This window comes from Agelaius phoeniceus, chromosome 5 (genome assembly GCF_051311805.1).
Source record: "Agelaius phoeniceus isolate bAgePho1 chromosome 5, bAgePho1.hap1, whole genome shotgun sequence".
Lineage (NCBI taxonomy): Eukaryota > Metazoa > Chordata > Aves > Passeriformes > Icteridae > Agelaius > Agelaius phoeniceus.
Genome location: NC_135269.1, coordinates 57591658 through 57615234, shown reverse-complemented (window position 1 = coordinate 57615234; position 23577 = coordinate 57591658). Strand labels below are relative to the sequence as shown.

The 23577-nt window shown below is 34.7% G+C and overlaps 1 protein-coding gene across 1 annotated transcript in view; it reads left to right on the top strand.

Annotated features, from left to right (window-relative positions):
* Nucleotides 1-23114, top strand: part of TBC1D22A (TBC1 domain family member 22A) — a 140791-nt gene extending 117677 nt beyond the window's left edge. The window contains exon 13 of the mRNA XM_054631460.2: nt 19899-23114. Within this exon, the coding sequence (XP_054487435.1) occupies nt 19899-20027 (129 nt within the window). The 3' untranslated portion in view covers nt 20028-23114. The remainder of the gene's footprint in view (nt 1-19898) is intronic.
* Nucleotides 23115-23577: the final 463 nt, after the last annotated feature.

The following is a 23577-nucleotide window of genomic DNA, read 5'->3' as shown; positions in this document are numbered from 1 at the left end:
GGCATAGTAATAATTTCTGTCCTGAACTCTGGGTACTATAAAAGCTCTAGGATCTCAGCTCTTTAATCTTGTGAAGCTGAATACATAATGTCTTCAAAGTTCTGCAGTTTACCAAAATCTTTATTTCATTTTGCTCCCTGAAAATTGCATATTTTCAATGTGATTAGACTAATCCCATTAACCTTATAATGTAATTGGTCAGCTTTTCCTGTTTTCCCCAGGAATTAATTATCAATTTTTAATGGAAGTTGCTTAGTGAAATTTGTGCTAGATTAAATGCTTTTTTCTTTATTGTTTTTGTTAATGCTGTTTTTAATTGTAGGATAATGTTAATATGGCTTTATGTCTCTTATGAGATTGTTTTTCTTGAAGGTTGTCCTTGCAGAATTAACTGCCACCTAATTAATAAGCCCAGATGTAGCAACAAGAATGAACAGCAAATGCAGCTTTTAGAGTGAATGAGACTGGCCTGGACAGAATGTAGCACAATCATTGCTATTTTAAAGGAGGTTTCTTTATGAGCAGTGTTACAGAAACCAGTGTTTGGATTCAAATATTTTGATGGGGTCATAAGGCATTCATGCATAAGATATTTAACGATGGATAACAACTTTTTCCTGAGCTGAAGAGCAGCACTTGGAGTTTCACACTTCCTTGCCTGCATTAAAATACATGAAGAAAATAAATATCAGATGAAATTAATTCCAGTGATTAAGAACCATTTCAAGTTTCAGATACAGTCACGCAGAACCATATTTCAATGATTATAGAATTATAAAGCCATGTTTTTCCAAATGAAAGATTTAGCTGTTTAATTACATGAGAACAGCTTATTTACATTGAGACTTTTAACATGAGTTTTTATTTTTCTTTGATCCCAAGGAATCCTTCTTTAGCTTTGTGTGTTCTTTGTATCTTCAGGAATACTGTGGTTTGGATTTTCTACTGTGGATTTTACTGTGCAAGTACTTGAACAGTGCTTGGACATTGCAAGATCAGAAAATGATTTTACAATGCCACGTATAATGTGGATTGTATATATATATAAAAATAAAATATATAATATTTTATTTTTTTTTTAAACAGACCTGTAATGTAGTCTTACAAATGATGGCACCCATATGGTTTTTATGTTTCTTCACATTATCAGACTATTGCAAAGGGTGAAGATAGGTTTTTTTAAGAAAAAAACAAACTGTCCAAAACCTTAGTGCCATTTTTTTTTTCTGTGATACAGGGGGGAACCACAGTTTTGTTATATTTAACTGCAGAAGATAGAGGTCGAAAAGCTGTAGCAAATCTATACTGTTCAGAAGGACACTTATCATTAATTCTTCTAATGTGCAAAGAGCACAATGAATTCAAATTTATGAAAATGTAATGTTATCCTAGAATTCATAAATCTGTAGGTTAAAAGGAAGTTGGAAGGAAACTTTTTTTCTCCTCCAACTCTTTAAAAGACTACATCTATGAAGAGGGAAAATACCTGTTTAGGGACAGAGGACTCTTGACAGTTTCTAACAGATCTGGCCTTTTTTCAATAAGTTTATATAAATAACTTTTTCTAAATCTTTGTGGGTTTTGCACAATTTTCTAATAACTTTTAGGTTAAGTAGTTGTGATTACATCTGAAAATCACATTGTGCGTGCCATAATTGAAACAGGATTCTATATTTTGCTTATTCAAGAAAAAAGAATATGGTTACACGTATTCACACAGAATGAATGGGTGGTGAATATTGCTGGGCTAATAACCCTTTGGGAAGGATGCAAGAATACAGATTGATTTTTCTTCTCTTATCCATAAAGTAGTTTCTTGATAACCCTCTAGGTCTTCAGATGGCTTTAAGTGAACCAGAATAATAATTTTATTTTGGCTTCAGTTGAGTTATTTGACAAATTGAATTCACCATTTTTAGTAAATGCTGCTCTTGAAGAGTTAAATTGATCACAGAGCAAAAAAAAAAGGCATAGCATTTTGAATGTTTTGAGTAGGCTCTCAGGAATCCAGAGGCACGCTGCTGCTACATAAATACAATTATACCTCTTTTCAAAGCATATTCACTTGGGCACATTGAGAATCAATAGAATATAAGTTCAGTAAATAGGCTTCAAGACAAAAAATGTTTTGCAAATATGCAGAGTAATTCAAATATAATTTGCAGAGCATTTTACCAAGATGCAATGGTTTTAGTCTTTCTGTTTTATAGTTAAGATTTACATGTATCATTCTTAATACTGCATAGAATCCTGACAGAAAATCATATGGAAAAGCTGAGCTGTGGCTTTTGCTTCCATGTTCTGGTGTTTTTAAAAAGTGCTGTTTTGTTCTGGACATGCTGTTCTTAGCCAGTCTTAGGTACCAGAACCAGAGAAGGCCTTTTACCACTAGAAAATAAAATTACCGCCAGAAATTTTTAGTCTGGCAAAATCTTAAAGGTGTTGGATATCTCTTTATGTTAAAAAAATAAGCAAATGAGGAAAGAAGCCCCCACAAGCCCAGCCAAAACCATCCAAACCAGAAGAAGCTGTCTATGCTATCTGGTAAAAAACCAACTATGCTTTTTCATGGGTTCATTTATATACATTCCAGCTATGATTTGTGCATTGGAACAGCACATAATGTGTAACTTTCCATGATAGTTGAATTTTCACCTGATAGAATACTACACTTCTGGGCTGTAGATACTACACTGGAGGGGATTTTTGTTTCTTCTAAATTCCATTGGATGTTCTTGTCAGTCCAGATTTCATTTTTGCTACATTACAGTCATGCTTTATCTTGAAGGGTTTCATCATAATTACTCTTTCTCAGACAAAACATTGGGTTCGTCTTAATTGAAGAATTATCATATTTTAACTTTACTAAAGTTTCCTGTCTTAACAATTTGAGCCTTAGGATAAAAATATCTACATAATAGTGGATATTTGCTGTAGAAAAGCAATGCCAGACTGTCAAGTGTGTCAACAAATTATACTGAAGCTAATTCAGCTAAAATTGCTGTGGTGAAGATCAACAGAATTAAGAAAGTTGACCAAAACAAAATGAATAATGCTGGAAACATAAAATTGGAAGGTGGATTAACATTTATTTTATATAATGCCCATTTTTTCAATCTTAGTGGGGAGAGAATTAGAATAAATCTAGATTTTACTTACAGAAAGATGAAAATATCTAAAAATATTTTAAGTAATTAAACGAATATCATAAAATTGAAAAAAAATTCCACTTTATTTCAGAGCAATCAAAGTTCAGGTATTCAGCAAAAGAAACTCAGTACCCAAAATTCTACTCCAGTAGAATGATTGAACTTATTTGATCAAAGAAGATTTGATCAAAGAAATTAGAAATTAAAAGGTGAATGTTTGATTGGAAGTTGCAGGTGATCAATAGCCAGTATTTCTATAGTGCTTTCCAAATCTGACTTTTCAGATAAAATCTTGTCAGTAAGCCAGGGGGTTTTCTTGCTCTTTGAGTTCCCAGGAATTTTGTTCAAGTAATTTGTTATAGTTGGCAAATAGAATTGGTGAAGATGCAGTATTAGAAACCCTAGAAAAATCCAAACCACAGTATTCCCGAAGATATAAAGAACACACAAAGCTAAAGAAGGATTCCTTGGATCAAAGAAAAATAAAAACTCTTGTTAAAGCCTCAATGTAAATAAGCTGTTCTCATGTAATTAAACAGCTAAATCTTTCATTTGGCTGTTTGTATAATCATTGAAATAGGGTTCTGTGTGACTATAACTGGGAATGGTTCTTAATCACTGGAATTAATTTCACCTGATATTCAGACTATGTATTTTAATGCAGGCAAGCAACTGATGTTTCCTCTTGACGTGTAGTTCATCATCTTCTCTGGCTCTGACCATAATGAAGTCTCCCATCATGAAGTAGAGTGATAACAGCATAAGTATAATGTAGTAACAGCATGATTTAACTGCATGAGTCAGCAGTGGACTGGTGGGGCTTTCCAAATCTGTACTGCAATTTTGCTATCTCAACCTAGTGTTAGGAAATAAATGGGGTAGCTTTAGGCTTGGAATAGTTCCAGTCACCATAAGTAGTCTCACTTTGTGCTTTGCTGGGGCTGCAAGGAGGCTATTTCATACTTCAGTCCTATTTCAGTCTTGCTGAGTGTGTTATCATTTCCCTTGTGGCAACATGATCACTCACCAATAAGCAATACACTCTAGGTCATGAATGTGGAACTGCAATGAATTAATTTGCCATTTTATTACCTTCATTTAGGTTTACTTTTCCGAAAGAAATTACAATTATTTTGGATATTTTTAGCTATTTGGATAATTTTGGATATTTATTTTTGCCTCCATGTAGATTTTGAATACTCAATCAGTTTTTGTTAATATATCTACACAGGTATCAGAGCTCTTCCAGTTGATGGGCCTGTTCACTTTACCAGTAGGCTATCCAAAGCTTTTCCTAATTTTCAGGAAGACTGTAAATAGTGAAACTCCAACATAACAGAGGATAATGTTGTAATGAGACTGGTTTTCTAGTGACCATAGTGTGTCCAGCTAACAATAGTAATGAGTTATTAATATTGTCTGCAAAAAGAGCTAGATGTTCATTTTTCTTTATGTATTTTAATGGAAATCTTGTAACATGTAAGTGCTTCCTTTATGTGTGGTAATTTTTGTTTATATATCTCAGAAGGCACAGTGGGAAGAAAATGATATGATCATGAAGATAATAAAGACAGAGTTTTGATTACCAGTATTTAATTCTATAATCTTTACTTATTATCTCTCTAATAATTATTATTTATTAGTATTTACTTAGCCAGTTTTCTTATTATCAGTTAAGAAGAAAAAATGAAACATTTTTTCCCCTGTGTCATTCTTAATAGCTTCATTTCTGTCTTTAATTCTGAAAAGTGAATCTACATTGATGATGCAAAAGTGCAACATAATAATTTAGTCTACTTTATTCTGTGGTCTGCTTTATTCTGTACACTTAAATAGCATTTAACAGTATCAACAAAAATATAATACAATGTCCTAAATACTTTTTTTTGTTAATCATCTGCAAGAGGAGGCTTCTTTAGTGGGAGTCAGTATGAGGCTATTCAGCATTTCCACTAACAAAATAGCTGATAATAGAAATCTGCAGATGACACAGGTTCACTATTCTGACAAAGTGAGGAGCACAGAGCAGTTACATAAACAAATCTTGAATCACTTGTTCTGTTGAACTCTTTGGGTGAGCTGTATTTTGATATAGTCAAATGAAAAAAAATCTGCAAATAAAGTAAATTAGAATAGTTCATACCTCTGGGATGTGAGACTGTACCCTGTGACATGTGGCTTCAAAAGGGTGGGTGATGCCTACATCTCTCCTAATGAGCTCCCAGAATGATGCTGTGGTACATGGGAGTGATTGGATCCTTGAATTAATGAACCCAAGAGCTTGTTTTGCCTGTTGGTGGTTTTCTTTCTTTGTCAATATGGCATCCAGTTCTGATATCTTAGGTCAAAGACATAGAGAGGGCTCAGAGTGCATGACTGAAGTATTTGACATCTTAATTTTTCAAAAAGAAAACCAATAGGTGAATTGATTCATATATGAGAAATTTGATATAGAAAAAAACCCAAGACATTAACTAATAATGAATTTCTGTAGCTCTTAAAGATTTCAAATCGGTGTTTTTCCTGAAATGTAAAAAAACAAGAACCATAAGTTTAGGTTTAGTTCCTATTATCCACACAGGAGGTCAGACCAGGATAAGTAATGATCTCATCTATGACTCTAGGAACCAGCCCCAAATTTATGTTGTGTACCTGTCAAGTAATACTCCCACTGACATACATGGCTGCTAACATAAGTAGGTACAAAAAGCATCTGAAGCTCTCACTGTTGTTGAAACAGTTAGATAATGAACTGGCCTTAGAGTATAATTTTGAATTGTCAGTCACCATTTCTAAAACATGTATAATGTTTTTGTCTACACATACCTTCTAAACATTTTGGACTCTAGTAATTTTTAGTTATCTTTACCAACTGAGAGCACACAGTGTTAGAACCACGTTGCAATGGTGAATATGTCTAAAACTGTGATTCTCTATAAAGCCTAGTTGCAGAGGAAAAGCACTATTTTGGATTAAAAAAGATTCAATTTTTGTTGAATAATCACTTTTTTCCTTATTGGTTTTGTTTTTTGTCACTGTATCCAATAACATTATTGAGCTCTACAAGTAAGTTGATTTTGTTCTGCCTCGAAGTTGTGTCCTTCCTTGTCCTGGAAGGCTACATGAAGTAAAAAGAAATATATGTATATTTTCTGTTCAGACCTCTACGCCTCTAAGGATGCTGGGACTAAACTCCTTAGGGATTGAGCAGTGTGGTTTGGAGGCTGGGATACAGAACTGGGGTCCCCTTCATCTGCACATGTTGGCAAGAGTTGTGTTTGGTCTGATTCCTGCTGTAGGAAAGGAAGATGTGATGCTAGGTGTGTATAATCTGAAGGGATTTCCAGTAAGCCTGCTTTATGGCTTCTACTTCAGAGTGCTGCTGTTACTGTCCAAGTTTTAAATCAAATCTTCCACAGAATGAAAATCTGATTTTACTGTCCTGTAAGTTTCTAGAAAAAGCAATTTCTGATTCCTGTGTCCTATATTTCTCTCACCAACCAATTTTTTAAAATTTATATTCAGTAAATACCACAAAGGGATGTCTGCATTTTCTCCATTTCACTATAAAAAGGGTTTTTCTTGAACAAAGGAAAAACTCCGTTCATCCTGAGCAATTTAAGTGACCTGCTAAACTAAATGCACTGGCAGGACTTCCATTTAGTTAGTAATTCACAGCTGTCACTGGAGACATCTCTCTACAAAGAAAACTGTTTTCTTTCCATGTTTATTTGTTCAGCAGAACCTGCTGCATAACAATGTCAATTATTGGCCTTATCAGTGTGTAACCCTGGAGAAGACTAAAATCACAGGAGCCTGTACACTTGACAACCAAACTCAATCAAAACTACTGATAAGAGAACAAAGAGAAACCAGAAGCTTTTGGAGTATGAGCTTAGTAATAGGATGAAGTCACATATGCTTTTCTTTGAGACAAGAAGATGGAGGGGGATTAATTTTCTTTCTTTCAATTTTCTGTTCTCTCCTATGGTTTCCTAAATGCTAGTGCATGTAGATTTTGCTGTCTTACAACAAAATTGTCTCTTTGCAACTGCAAGACAGTAAAAATAACAAGAATTGAAATACCTATTGTTTTTTCATCCTCGTAAACAAATCAGAATTAGATTTTTTCCAGGAATGTCATTATGGCAGATTTATTATTACTGTCATAGCCTCGTGGTTAGATCTTTCAGCTGCCTTAAAGAGTAAAATCTTTGCACAACTTCTTTGCTCTCTGTAGTGTTTTTTGCATTAGACATCCCTTTTCAAATATACGAAGAGCTCTCATTTATCCCTTCTTAATTTGTTTTCTTCACAGTAGCATTTGCTTGCTGTTAGCTGAATGAATAGCAATGGCTCCATCCAGTCCTCGGGAGCTGGTTCACTAAAGCTTTGTGTTAATTTTTTTTTCCTCGCAATTCTCACACATCTTACTTAGTTTCAGGCGCTGATCCCCATAGGTCAGCAGGTTAAAAAGGGGTATCTGAAATCCTTAATAGCTGTTGTTCTCTACTACATCCTTTCTTAAATATTGCCACCCCTGAGAAAAGATGACAGAGCACGGCATGGAACTGCTGTGGCAGTGCCGGCTCGCAGGAAAGCCTATTAAAGCAAGCCGAAATTGCCAGCAGCAATGTACCTCTGAAAGTTGTATTTCATGTAGTTGACGCCTTTATTCTCTTCTGTGAGAAAAGGTCTCATCTTCCAAGCTGTGCTATAGTGTCCTTTCTAGGAGATTATTGTGATAAATACAGGAATTGCTCCTCTCATCTGCCTGCTAAAGAAGCAGAAACAGATGAGAGATGCGTTACTGTCGGTGACCAGCCCATCAAACACGTTATACTACACAATGCATCACTGGAATGTTTATCCATTAGAGCTGTTGGAATGTTTTTTTGCCAGACCCTGAAACACTTTTTGGTCATGTTTATTTATTTAGACAAAATGACTTTTATTCACAAGGTATGGTTTTGTAAAAGAAATAATGTTGTCACAAATCCAGTTATCCAAAGAAAATGAATTTAGGTATAATGTTGGCCTTAAAACCTATATGGTTTATGTGTGGTTTTGATTCTTTGGATAACCATTTCAGATAGATTTTTTTGGAGGCTTTTCTTTGAATCTGTGAAGGCCACAACCTTCTTCTTAATGTAATTGGAATTTTTATAAAACCAAGTGTGTGTAAGAACCCAACACCTGGGAGAAATACAGCAAAATATTAGTCATATTCAGTTTATGTAATGCTAGTTGTCACATGCTGAAATAATTATTATGAAAACAGTGTTTTTCTCTCCATTTTGAGAGAAATGGCTCTGGCTTTAGTAATATTTCTCCTTACATAATGGGAATTTAAGGACTTTGACCTATGTGATCTTTGATGACCATTCTAGAGCTGCTGTGCAATTTATGGTTTTCAGAGTTCCTTGGCCAAATTGCTCTTTGGGTATTGATACCATGACTGAGGCCACTGCTTTCAGTGTGCAGGTTCTTTTAAAGTTTGAGTGTAAACTTGTTTATTTCCTTATGTGTGTGGACCAGGATTACCAAGAGGTAGCCATAGCCTCAGAGTTTTTATGACTTTCATCTTGGAAATCTTAAAAATGAGCAGTCTGAAAAGATTAACCCAGCCCATTGTCACCCACTGTACTGAAAGGACATTCAGTTGTCTCATGTTTGTCTGGAGGCTGTTCTTTTGTAGATAAATAAAGAAATGTACTGGGTTTGCATTGGAGGCCTTCATTCAGCTTTTGGTTTACAAACACATATTTTTCATGAAACTTGAGGCATTTGTAATCTTATATAGAAATTTAATCTCAAATTCTGGCTGGCTGAAGTTGAGTTGTAGATATCTATTTTTATCAGTATAGTGATGTGTAAGAAAGGCAATTAAATATTATATAAAGAAAGTGTGATAGTATTTTAATTGTCTTAGAAGTCCAGGGCCTTAGGATTTTTGTATGTACCTTAGGGCTTCCAAGTACTCCATTTAGAGTTATTATTTTTCTGTGGTTCCAGTAATATATTCATTGTTTTTAAAAAATTCATTTCTCTGGCACTTGCATGAGAATTATTTATTTGGGTTTCATGTAATTTCTTTAGAGTTATGTTTAACAACAGTAGACTGGGAAATGAAGAACTGACATTAACAGAGAGTATTAGAAGAATGTTGGTTGTTTAACCTTGTGAAGTAAACCTTGATAGAGAATATGATCACCTTCTAGAATGCCTTTGGATTGTTTTATAATGGGGGTAAAGATTTAAGTCATAATGTAATTTTGGTGAAAGATCAAAAGTATATAAATTATTTCACTTTGATTTATAAACTATTAGATAAAGTGAAGCATCTTGTATGTGAAATATCAGCACATAAAGAGCAGCATATATTTTCTAACAAAGCTTGATAAATTTATGTTATTGTGTGGTACAGGAAGATTCATCCTGGTTTGGGATTTTTCTTGTCTCCCAAAACACTGAAGGTGTCTTGAGCACAGTCTCAGTTATTAATTGTGTTTCTCATGTAGTATTTATTGGTTTAGTATATTTTAATTCTTTAGCTTATAGTGTACAATTGGATTACATTGTGTGAATTTGAAGTGATGCTTCAGTCTATTGTCTATGGATGTACTTTTGGAATTTCTCTCTGACTGAATCATTCATATTTTTTTTTCTTAAGGCATCAAGGAATGTATGGAAAGTTGAGGGGTTGTTGTTTTTTGTACATTGGGAAAACCTGTGCAGCTTGAGTGATCCCCTGTGTTGTGTTCTTGTGCCTGCGTGCTATGCTCACCAAGGAAGCTTAATTGATTTCTTAATTTGAACAATGGCATTTTCCTCAGAGATGAAGGGATTTTCAGATTACTTCTTATTGATTTTTGTGAGGCTTCTCAAGTTAACTGGGAAATTTTCAGTTATCAGATGGGGCAGGTTGTTTCCTTTAACAGTGATATCTTCATGGAGGTCTCTTACACTGCCAAGTCATTGGTTCTCTGTACTGCTGTCCTTTAGTCTCTTGGAGACTAAAAGCAAATGCTTTATGGGCTTTGTCATGGCAAGTGGGGAATGACTGTTATTCAGAACAATACACCAAAATGTGGCTTCATTTGGTGGTGATTGTGCAATGAAATGGAACTGGCCTTTCAGCCCTACATCCCCTAGGATACTGACAATATTCCATTTAAGCTGTGCTTAGGACTACTTCTTTTACTTCTAAAATTACACTAATTTAAGTAGGCTCTGCACTGTGACATATTTATTGGGTGTAAAAGTTACATATCTCAGGCAATACTACTTAAGTTATAGAAAACAGGTAATTTTGCCTCAGTCATCCTTAATATATGTTTTCTCTAAAACTAGATGAGATTTTACTCAGAACCATTTACAGCATTTTGTCAAAACATAATCATTACTTTTGGTTAGAAATACATGCAATTTTTGTACACTTTTCTCCTGTGCTTCTTTATATTCAGTTGGTATTTTATGATTTTCTTTCCTTTAGTTTTGGCTGAGCTTTTAGCTATACATACTAGTGTTAAAATCTAAGTCATTGTAGATAAGGAAATGAAATATGTGTGAATTTGTAGCTGTAGAATCGTCCCACTTAAAATGCATTGCCAAATTATGATCAGGAAAACCAAACCAAGAAAAGTGGTTAGCATATGGATTTCATGGAAAGGTAGAATTGTAAATTTTCTCTTGGTATCTGCTATAGAAATATTTTGATCTTGCTTGACTACAGAAAAAAATAGATAGAATGTAGTAATTTATTGGTAAGTAATTTCAGAAATTAAATTCTGCCATAATTGCTGCAGCCTTAATTGGTACAGTACATTCTGTGTTTGGAGGGATTTTCTTTGGATTTTTTTTTTATTGAATGACCACTGATCTTCATGACTTTTTATATTTCTGATGTTTGCATCTGTTCTCCTTTATTCGTTGTGTTTTGGATGGAACTAGTGGTAAATAACATACTTGGGCTTTTTATTATTTATTTGTTATGATTTGTATTTTGGTACATAAGAAGTACACATATCTCCAAATACCATCAATATAACAATATTTCATAAAACAACATGGCAAAAATTATAATCAGAGTGGTTCAGGACTGTTCTGTTCTGAGCTCTAGCAATTGGAACTTTCAGTTCTATTTCCTGGATACAAGTGTGAAGCTTCCTGAGATACTCAGTTTCCATATGAGATATGTAAAATAGAAGTTCTGTTTTCTCTAGTTTAAATGTGAGAAAGAAACTAGGACTGTTTTTGTTTGACTGTCCAGTTTGAGTTTAAATTTAAATTAGTGTTCGAGTATCATAGTATCATAGAAGGTTTGGGGATGGAAGGGACCTTAAATCCTTTAGGTTCTGTGCCAATGTCTGCTTTGATTCTAACTCCTTAACCTTGCCCTACAAACTTGAGATGATAATGTGTGGATAGTAAGTTCAGTTGAGAAAAAGATCTAGCATTCAAATTTGATTCTTGTCTTAGGGATGGAGATCACTTGTGGGTTTGGTTTTTATTTTATAAGACTACCTATAATACCAGCTGAGATGTGATTCTTTAATTTACTTTTAAACCAGTACTCTTGGAAATGGAGATGTAAATCTCTTCAGCTAAGTGAGCTGAAGCTAAGCACAGCTTCTCTGACAGAGTCCTTTAGAGCCACATATTTTATGATTAGTGATTAAGGTTGCTAATGACTTGTGTAAGAGATCCATACCAGATGAAACAGGACTTTAATTGCTAGTTTAGTGTGCTGAGTCTTGGAATCTTTTTCAGTAGTCATGAAAAGGAAAACATGAAAGGGAAATGATAAAACCATCAACTTTCCATAAGCTTTCATTTTCAGGATGTTAAGGTGTGTTTCTGTGAAATTCTTATTAGGAATATGAAATTAATTATAAGAATGGCATACTTCTTTATGTTTTAATAAGATTAATGGCAGATTGATCAGTTGAAATGAAGAATTAAAATGTATATTTGAATCAAAGAATATATATATTTATGTATATATATTTATACTGTATTTGAATCAAATAATTAAAAAATATATCCTTGTTGAGAGCCACTGTCCTTGAGGTTCGGAATGTAAGCTGATAGCAAAAAAAATTTAACCTTTAAAATATTTAGATTTTTTTTTAATATTCATTTCAAGATGCAACAAGTCTAGCTGGAATTCTGAATATAATTTGTTTTTGTAGAGAAAAAAATTATTCCTACTGTTTTGAGTTCTGTGTGCTATAGTCTGTTGATTGACATGGTGTGTAAAAAAAAGGTCAAAATTAAGATATATAAGCCTGATTGAAAGAATTAATATTCATTTCAAGGAATTCTTGGAGCATAATGTAAGTAATGCACAATAAAGGAATGGACAAGAAAAGATCAAATTTAGCATTGAATTTAGGAAGGTCAATGTTACAGTATTTCAGCAAATATTTGAGCTGGGCTTTTTTAACTCTTGTTTCTTTCCTCTAAACTTTCATATTCCAGGAGAAAGTTCTTGAGTAACACTGAAAAGAAGAGACAGGTGACCGGCCAGTGACTGGCCAAGAATATGTCTCTTAAATCGTTCAGACTGTGTCGAGTGCAGACTTCAATGCTCCTACCACTTAGCGTAGATAAACCAGCATTGCACCTTGTGCTTATCAAAGTTTTGGTTCATCCACAGTCTTTGAAGTTACAGGAACCAGGAAGGCATTTTTGCATCCAGGGTCCAGAAGGGACTGTTCTGTGCTACCTCAGCCATTGCTGCTCTGTGCTTTCCATGCTCAGGCACTCAGCTGTACCACTAAAGCATCCAGGTCCACTTATGCCTCTTAACCCATACCTGCAGCAAATATTTCTTAAGCTGCAGTAGGTGACCTATTCCTACTATCTCTTTAATATTAGATTTTGAAATCTTAGTATTCTCAGTTCCAGCTGGGCCCAATAGGAAAGAAATGTTTTCTCTGACTCCCAGACCCAGGTAATTAATAAGAGGCACAGCACTCCAGAAATAGAGCTCATTATTTGCAACTCTGTGTAGCAGGTTAGGACATCTGGAGAAGGAAGAAGTGGCAGCAGCATAGGGAATATTGCTGAGCATATTGCAAGAAGCAGTACTCAAGAAAGAAAAGAGAGCTTCTCTCAGAGCTAGACTGTATTCATTTGGTGCACTATCAACAGCAAGGGGCAGAGAGAAGGGAAAGGTGGCACTGAGGCAGCTGAACAAGGTCATCCAGGCTCTGCAGAGTGTGCTGGACCTGTGCTTTCATGTCACTAGGCACTGCAGTCACTGCTTTGATAGCAGGCTGGCAGGGAGGATTTGTACTGAGCCTGGCTGAGTCCCAAAGCAGCAGGTATCCCTCATCCTAAATATCTGGGAAGAGGATTAGAGGTTAACATGGCACAGCACCGTGCCAGCCTGCCTGCTGCAGCTCTGTCTGTCTGTCTGTCTGCTCCACAGTGCAGGCATGGGGACTGAGGGGATCCCACACAGGGGATGCCCACTTGGCACTAGGCATCCTTTCCTTTCACACTTGGCAATCCCAAATGCAATCAAGTGAAAAAGAATGTTGTAAAGGAAACAGGAATTAAATAATCCCTACATTAAGGATTTTTTCCTCTGTTTAGTGGTTACATCTGGTTGCAAACAAATGTATCAATCATCCAGCTCCATCTCTAGTCCAACATTATGCAATTTCCCATAAAACTGTAAAAAAATTTGCATTTCTTTTAATGCATGCATACTGTTTATTTCTCTTTTCTATTATCTAAAAAGATAAATGAGCCTTTTTTTTTACCCTGGCAATAATTGGTTTCCTCCTTAGGTTGTCTAAATAATTGCTCTAAATAAATTTTTAGTAGACTTTTACTTCATTAGTTCTTTAAAAGTAGGTGCTATATTCCAGGATTTCAAGTACAACTTTGAATGTACAAATGAAGGGGCCATTTCATCAAATTCCCAGCATAAATTTTGTAGTGTTTTATATGTGTTCATAATGTGTAAAACACACAGCAGTTATTAAAATTATAGTTGTTAGCATTTTCTTTCAAATCATTGAAGATTATATATAAATTTAATTTACCTTTATGTTACTTATATACAGTCCTAAAGTATAATATTGTAAAGTTTATGATCATAAAGTATAGCAAGATTGTAGGTTCTGCCTATCAGTATAAAATAGAGGTGTGGTAGACCAGGAGGGCTCAGACTGTAATTACATTGCAGTTAACAGCAGGAAGGATTAACAACTCTCATAGAAAAGTACTGCATTTTAGGTGTGCCTTTATTTCTTAAATTAATAGATGGGTTCTCAGTTTTGACACTAAAAGCTAACTCTGTTAATGTCCTCTGTATGTTCAAGTTTGATTTTAACGTCAGTTACTGCCATTTTATATTATCTAAAATGTAAACACTATTACTGGTTTTTATGTCCTGTTAAGTTTCTTCTCTTAAAAAAAAAACCAAACAAAACAACCTTGCAATTGAACTTTGTCAATAATTCACACAGGCAAAAACTCTGTATTTTCAAATTAAATATACTGCTTTGATTAGCACAGAAGATACCTTAGTGTTCTACTCATTAGAATAACATTTTTATGTTTCAGAAACTATCAACATGTTTCCTGGAACTGGTTTTTATGTTCCTTCCTTCAAGATCCACATATGGAGTCAGAGTAGGGGTGATAGTAAATAGCATAACAACTGCAGACAGCCATTGCCAGAAAACCAGTATTATTGGCCAATTGTATGCTAAAAATTGTATTTCTAACAGGATTATAGCAGAAGTCATACTGTAAGGAGATTTGGTAATGAACCAGATTCCAAAACACGATAAAATTTGCTTTCTTTGCTCTGGGTTTGGGGTTTTTAAAAATTGTTTTAATATGCTGAGGTTTCACTGGGTTAAAATCTCAATGAGGAGAAAGAGGGTGATAACTTTGTAATAATTATATTTTCTGAAGTTTTATTAATATTCAGTTTTGATTTAGTCTACAAGGAGCAGACCTTGACCTTTTTGATTTTAGAGGAAACTGAGGAATAAAAGCTTTGGAAATCACCTTTTTGAGCTGTCTATCAGGTAGTCTGGTATTTTATTTTAGATATGTGTATTGGATCTTCTGGGATAACATGTTTTCCCCTCAGGAATAATTTTGTGTCTGACAACAGCAGCCATTGCTTAACATTAACAGTATTGCTCTTACTGTTGTGGTGTGTCAAACATAGACCTCACACTTTTACTCTTCATAGATCTGGAGGGGCTTTTATACCACAGCACTTCCAGCATGTTTACCACTGTCTTGTCTTGACTACAAGGTGAAGGCTGTAGTTCTAGAATACATGTTAATTATCTGAGAAAAATTAGATTTTGAAAGTACATTTACTTTAAAACTGCACTTTATATAGCAACTTCTAAGTGTTTAAAAATACTTTATGAATAGTAGCATAGTTGGGCATGCTATATATAAAGTGTTGTAGCATATTTTACAATCACACATGTGTAAAGTATTGTGTAAATCCAAATGTAGTTAAAGTTGTGGAAATATGATGAGTGAAATTCTATAAAAGATAAGGTTTTTGTTTGGTAACAAAAATGTTGAATTTCAAATGTACTGAAGAATTATTTCAGAATTGTGGGTTAAATGCATCACTGTAAACCAGAAATCCCTTACAAAGGCTGGTATATAGTTTACATTTAGATCTTTTGCCATACTTAAAAGTCAATTCGATTTATGGGTTTTTAATTTATTCATAGTCTGACCCAGCAAATCTGTTGCACCAGCCCCCTATATCTTTTAATTACAAAATACAGACTTCTACTTGTCAGGAAACATACCTTTATTTTTTGAAATGATCCAAAGGGCTAAATGTTTAGCTGGGTTTTTTTTGAGGTTTTTTTTTTTTTTTTTTTCATTTTGGGATTTCTTTTCTATTTGAGCCCATGTCCTTTATAAAATAAAACACTGGAAAATTTCACTGTGGAAGTTAGGTCCATAGTGCAAGTTGCTGCTGCAAGCCAGGCTAGCACTGGAGCTTGAGCAGCCTGTTCAGGGTGTGCCAGGCGAGCTGTGAAAATCCCAGTGGACAGATTTACAGTTTCCCTGGCAGGCTGCTCAAGCAGCCTCCTTGCAAAGGATTGTTTTTGTGTGACAAGTCAGCTTCCTGTGACTAGTTAGCTTCAGCTTGTTACTATTGCCTCTTGGCACCTCTTTTCTTTCCAACCCCCTCTGTGTTGAATTGCTCTTAGATGCTGCCTTAGCCTTCTCTTCTCTCCCTGCTAACAAGTGCCAGTTTTCTCACACTGTCCTGGGTAATATCAGCTGTACCCCCTAACTATGGCAGTAACACTGTGACTAAAATCTCTTCCCTTTTTGTGCCTGATGAGGGGCAGGAGCAAATGCAAGTGGTGCCTTGATCCTTCTCTGCTTGGCTGGCAAGGAGGGAGGAGGGAGATGCCTTTCCCTGGTGTGGCATGAGAGGGCAGACACCACAAATAGACAGAGCTGAAGCTGTGCTGGCAGGCTGGGCCTTGCAGATGGGCCCCAGTTCAAGGGATTAATATAGCTGCTCCTCTCAGTTTGAGTCCAGGAAAACAGGGCACTCTATTTGCCAAATTCAAAGGACATAATTTTGAGCATATTTTTTGTAAGTAAAGCCAAAATATAAACAAACATTGGCCTGGGATTTTAGAAACGCCAGCTCTGATGATGATGATCTACTGGCTGCCCTGATTCTTCAGCCAGGTGTCATCACAATATCGTTTAAATTAAGCAGAAAACAAAACTCTTCCAGGAATATTTTACAAAGATTGATTTTTAGACTCAGTTTTCATCTGAAATAGACCAGGCAATTTATCATCTACAAGTTTTTAATGGTAAATGTTAATTCACATTATGAGTCATCATATTTCAAAGAGGCCTTATATTTCAATATTGTTGTGGATGAGAAAATGAATCTAAGAAGTTAGTATGCATGCCTTATTTGTACATGCTGCTTAGCTGTTTATCTGTTGGAAAAAAAAATATGATAATTATAAATAAATTAGTAAGCTTGAGTCACTTGTAGTAAATCTTGCTCTTTTTTGTTTTTTTTAACTGTAAAATGCTGAATTGAGCAGTTTTAGACAAACTTGTCATTGTGGTCTTTTAAGTAGTGTGTTTGTACAATTCTTCAAATCCAAAGACTTTGTTTGGGAGTTTTTGATAGTTTCTTTGTAGTAGTTTCCTTATTTCCAAAGAATGCTCCATATGCAGCAATAAAGGCAGCATGATTTTCTTTAGCAGTCAAAGAGAAATAAAATTTTCTTATTTAAAGAAAATAACATTTTCTTTAGTGAGGTTTTTGCCAACTTCTACTTTATTTTTAAAAAGATGTAAGCTTTATTTCTATCTGAGCAAGTTTTGAAGCCCTCTAATAGATCACAGGAAGATAAGCCTTATCTTTAGATGATCATACAAGTAGTATGTCTTTGGCCAGTTACTTCACATGGATTTATAACACATATTCACTAGTCAGTATCAGTCTTAGACTTTGGTCTTCTGCCCTGGTAACAGTGGCAAAATGCCCACTCAAGCAGAAGTGGACTTGGAGACAGTAAATGCATTACTCTGCCATTTATTTATGTATTTAATTCAGATGAAAACTATTATCAAATATGAAATTAATGGTAGAAGTATTAAACTAACAGTCACATCACTAACAGTCCTATTTCAGATTTGAGTTATATGTTAAATTTTATATAGCATGGATGTTGAAGCTATAGTCTTTGGATGTTCCAAAGCCCAAAGAAAACCAAAGCCCAAAAGAAAACCAAAACTCTGCTCCAGCAATATGAATCATTTGCACCAGTAGTCTGACCCAGAAAAGTCTTGAGACTGCAAAGAGTAAAAGAGGTAATTTTACAAAGCTCACTGAATTAATTGCCGTGTCTTAGGGCTGCTTGAAAGTTTTGTAAAAGGAGAAAAGAACTTTCATGGAGGAAGGCATTTATGACCCCTCCACACAACCTTCCTACACTCCACTGCTAATTAATTAATTACAGTTATCAACATAACTGTCAAATAAGTATATAGAAATTTTTTTTGAAGAGTGGGATTTTGACAATTGTAAAATACTTTAATTAAAATGTGTTCTCTCAAGTGTAATAGAGACATTCGTGCTAACTCTGTTGTATTACTACTTATTATTCATAATTAAATATACAGTACTGCTCAACTTCTATCCTTTCTCTTTTCATGTTACAAGAACCAGTATAGCAAGACTGTGAAATAGATGAAGTCAAAATAATTTTCTCACAAACACAAAGAAATAATATAATGTTAATTTCTGCTCCTGGCTTTTCTTAAAATCAGTGAATCCTTGCTAAGGGCTTCTACAGCCATCTTCTATGAAAGAAGGTGCAGAGAAGGGAGCAGGGGAAGCACGGAAAATATGATTCTTATGAAGAAGAATAATTTCCCTGGGTACTTATACATGCTACTGCAGGATTCTGATTTATAACAAGATAATGGCTGTGGGTTTAATTGCATTCCCGTTCACTTATTTCTGATCTTCAGAATAAACCTGAACAGATGTACTCACATAAAAATATACTTATACACATCCTCACAAATACATATGCATGTATACAAATGTGCACAAATTGTCTGCATTTTTTCTGCAAAGATAGAGCACCTAGAAGATACAGGCAGGCTTAACAACTTCACCTATTCCTAAGATTGCCTTATACCTCCCGTCATAAAAGTCCATGTTTATTTTGCTGTGACTCATCCAAAACTTCTCTTTTGCTGTTTTGCCGCAGTTTATCAAAACAATTAAAACAGACAGGTGATTTGCTCTATGAAAATTTTCAAACAGGAACTTCAAATTTGGCCTAGAGTGGTTTTTGCATCACATTTGAGGGTTTCTGATCTTATGGGTCACCAGGTTTTTTTTCTTTAAAGAGCAAACTAAGTTCCAGAGTTTAGTCAAATTAGGAGCCTTATAAAAATTGTCATTTGCATGAAGTGAGGAGACAATTTGTGGTAGCTGATCTTCCAAAGAGTCCTCTCAGAGCTGGCAGGTCTCAGCCTACAGAGGAGGATTTGAGGCTTTGTGCTGCTGAGGGTCATGGTGGATTTTCATGCATGTTCATCAGAACTGAACATGGAGGTGCTGTGTGCCAGTGAGCTTCTTGTTACCTCTGTTTCTGGGCTTAGGCTCCTTGGAAGTGAATTTCACCTAAACCTGAAATGAGAGAGAGAAAAAGCTGACCCACAGAATGATGTTTTGGGATCAGAAACCAGCAGGGAGTGGGAAACCTGGGCTAAGACTCGAGGTGGGAGTTGACTGCAACTGACTGAAATAATAATTTATTTCATAATTCTCCATGTATAAGTAGAGAAGTAGCTTATCTTTGCATTGGTGTGAGAGAATCTCAGGCTTAGCAATCACCCATAATTTTGAAAATTTATCCAATTGTATAACTTCATGCCCCAGAGCATAAAAATAAGTTGGATAGGCAGCAACACAGATTATTTTTCTCAAAAAAAAATTATCTATCAAATGACCATATTTCAGCTACAATTAATAGCAGGTTTCTGAACTGAAAGGTTGAATAGCAAGTATCTATGTAAAAATCACTAAACCTAATTGGACCTCAGGTTTGTTTGGATACAGAGGTGGTACATGAGTGGTTGCTTATAAATGATCATTGTATAAGTAATACATAGTTATTACACTGCTAGTTGGAAAAATATATTTACTTCTTTTTTTTTTTTTTCCTTTTCAATTAGGAGTTACTGATATTTTTACAGAATTTGCCCACAGTACACTGGGGAAATGAAGACATCAGTGTGCTCCTAGCAGAGGCCTACAGACTGAAGTTTGCATTTGCGGACGCCCCCAATCATTACAAGAAGTGAATATAAAGAGGCAGAAATCATTAGAAGCAACGTGTTCTGCAGTATTATGGCATCTGTTGTTCTGGTTATGCTTTCAGCTCATTGCTCTTTCATTTGAAGTAAGATGACCATTAAAATTCTGTTGGAATTTGCAGAATGAGAACAGAATACCAAAGAAGTGGACAAAGCACGATATCGAGCACCGAACAAACTTAAAAGTGAATTTTTTTGCTCAACATGAAAAATGAGTTCAGAAGTCTTATAATTTTCTTCTTTTTTCCCCTTGTCTAAATAGAATAGGAATCTCTCTTATTTATGTTGAGCAATTTTTCAATGGTACTTTAGACTTAAAACTACTTATGGAATGATTTTGTCATTACTTCAGTGTCACCTGCCATGAATTTATCAGCCAGTTTTGGTTGGTGAAATCTACTTTGAGTGGCAAAAAAGAACTTTTCCTTGATCATACAGACCACATGAGACAGCAAGGCCTGTGTTTTGAGGTCTGGTTATAACTCAAAAGACGCTGATATTAGCACACCATCTGTTGTTTTCCCATGGAATTAGGTTAGATTACTTCTATAATATAAGAATATAGAAGGTTGTATGGAAATTGGTGGCATTTTTCTAAACATTATTCAGTCCTGAAGGATGCTATAGAAGCTTTTTAGCCATAAAAAGGAGTTACTTAAAGCTGGAGACTCATCTATTACACTGAAATAAGTCCCCCTCAATATATTCTGGAGTGCTTTAAAATAGTGAATTAAACACAAGGCATGGTCTTGTCAAAGTAATTAAAGTTTCTCTTTTAAGGCCTTGCAATTTTTCAGCATGAAATTTCACTTTTAAGAAATCTATTAAGAAGCTTGGTTTACTAAGCAAGATATATTTTTATCTCAGTTGTTGCCTTATTCTCCATTTCTAGCGATTAGAAAAGGAAAATTAATATATCTTTCCAAAGCTTTTTTGTTAAATAATTTAATACCCTTTTCCTGATTATTCAGAGGAAGAGAGCTAGCTCCCAACAACAATAACAGTAACTGTATACTCAGATTGCTCATGGGTCATTAGCAGAACAAAAATGCTCTATGAGTTTATAGACTAAAATTAATGTTTCTTCATATAAACCATGGGATACTGAATAATTTCTTGAAACTTACATAATTCAAGTGCAATGGTTTTTTTCAAGAAATATTTTCTGATAAGAATTCTAATTTTGCTCTGTTGGTTGTAAATAACTCATATTAATTTGTGCCTACCATACACATGCAGGTTATGAAGGGTGGGAGTTGCAATAAGCAATACACTTAAAAGTTCAGACTTACTATTCCTCAGTTTGGTTCTTGAGTGGCACAGCGTTGCACAGAAAGTGTAGTGCACTTTTAAGTTTGGGAAATAAAAAAACTTCAAGAGATTTTCTCTTATGACTTGTTATTGAAAGATTATTTTCAACTTCTTAAAAATATGTAGACACATATTTTGAAGAGAGCTTTCTAAATGTATTAGTTACATTACTTGCTTTAGGGACCTTAGTTCTTCACACAGACTTCATAATAATTAGGTGTTTCAGGGTAAATAAAGTAAAATACATTTTTACCACCATGTGATTATGAGACCATCTATATCTTAAAAGTATATGAAATCTTTGGTTGAAGATAAAAAGAGAATTATTTCAGAAACCTAGTTTGGCAACTAGGATGCATTTGTTTTCCACTGGTGTCAGCTGGGTGTTTCAGTTGTGATGGATACAGGGTCAGGCCTCCCAGGTGGCTGCATTTGTGCCTGGAATGTGTAGTGGATCTGTGCTTCTTACATGTCTGTGTACTGCTTTCTGTAACTTCAGTTCGTGGTCTAATGTATCAAAATTTATGTTTACAAGGGATGTCATATTGTGCCTAACAGTGTCTACCAATAACAGAATAAAAGAAACATGAAATCTATGACCATTTGCTTTAAACTTGGTATCTGCAATCATTTGTTAATAGAAATGCATAGTATTGTAATGAGAGAAGACAACACAGCATTAACTGGTGTAAGGGTTTTCTATAATTAACTTTTTTCTATTAAGACGTTATTTAGGTAGTTACATGTAACATGGAAAGGTGACCCAAAGTTGTCTGCTGTGTCAGATGCTCCTGCATAACATTTTTGGGACTGGATATATGAAATTTCCTTCATTGGGTCCACATAAGTTGTCAGTCATGTCTTCCAAATTCAACAGGTACCTCTTACTTCCCTTAGAAGGAAGTATTACCATTAGAGGTCACATTTACTATTGTGTCTGTGTCAGAAGTTGAATATTGTACTTGAGCACATTGCTTTTTAAGGAGAGTGGGAAGTTTCCTAATAAAATACCAATGTTTATTTATGTAGATATAGGCTTCTTTGGAAAATATGATATAGATATATAAATAACATTTATATATCTATGCAGATAGGAGTAGTTCTCAATAAATAGAAGCCAACATTTATGTAAAATTTCAAATTTTTATCAAAAGCCCACACATTTAACAATTTTACATCTCAGGTAAATGTCATTCCAAAAAAAAAAATATTGCATAGAAAAGGAAATAGCATTATCATTATTACATCCCATGTACTTAGTTTTTTCAAAATTCAAGATTCTGAATATTATAAAATTCCTTTGTAATATGTATTTTCTTATGAAGGAGGCATCTTGACATGTCACTAGCGAAACCAGGCAGTCATTTCCTAGAACTCATGTGAAATATTTAAATTGCAGTGTCTGAAATGTGTGTTAAATAATTTCTGTAATAGAATGTACAATATAAAAAGATTTATGACTACAGAATTTGAAAAATGTAAATAATAAATTAGTTAACTGTGTAAATACAGTACATGGAGTAAGATAGAAATGTAAGTTGAAATCCTAGGTAACTCTGTAATATGCTATAAAAAATTAGTTTCATTACTATTTGGCGCAGTTCCATATGGAAAGGCCAGTTAATTTTTTTCATTTCTTAACTACAGAATAGAACTATCTGAAGTTCCATTGTATGCTTCTGAAAAACATTACCACTGAGGCACTGGTTAAAACTGTAAAACTGGTGAAAGATGAGGAAATAAACACATATTTATGAAGTGCTACATAGAGTGGAAAACTTCTGTTTATTTTTTCTTTGAACACATTGCACCCTACACCAAAGCATGGATTTGGTGTGTTTCTGTTTTACAGCCTCAAAAGCCTTTATCACAAGAGGAGATGGGTTAACAGAACCTCAGTTCTCAGTTACATTTCTGCCACTCTCTGCCCAGGTATCTTGTAGGCTCTGCAAGCTGGTCACACAAGCAAGTTCCAAGGGTGTGTCTGTGCAGAGATCATGTACATAGAGGGTAGGGAACATTTTCTGGAAGATGGATTTGACACCACAGCAGAATTAAATTGAAGGTGAAGCAAATCAGGGCAAGGCACACAGAGGAAGCACAGAATTCTGTACAGCTCTGGGAGTAAAGGAGAAGGGGAAACTTCAGCTCATAGTGAGGAAAAAATAAACAGCTGATAGGGTCAATAAGATCTGGAAATTAAGATGATTTAAGCAGATTAACTATC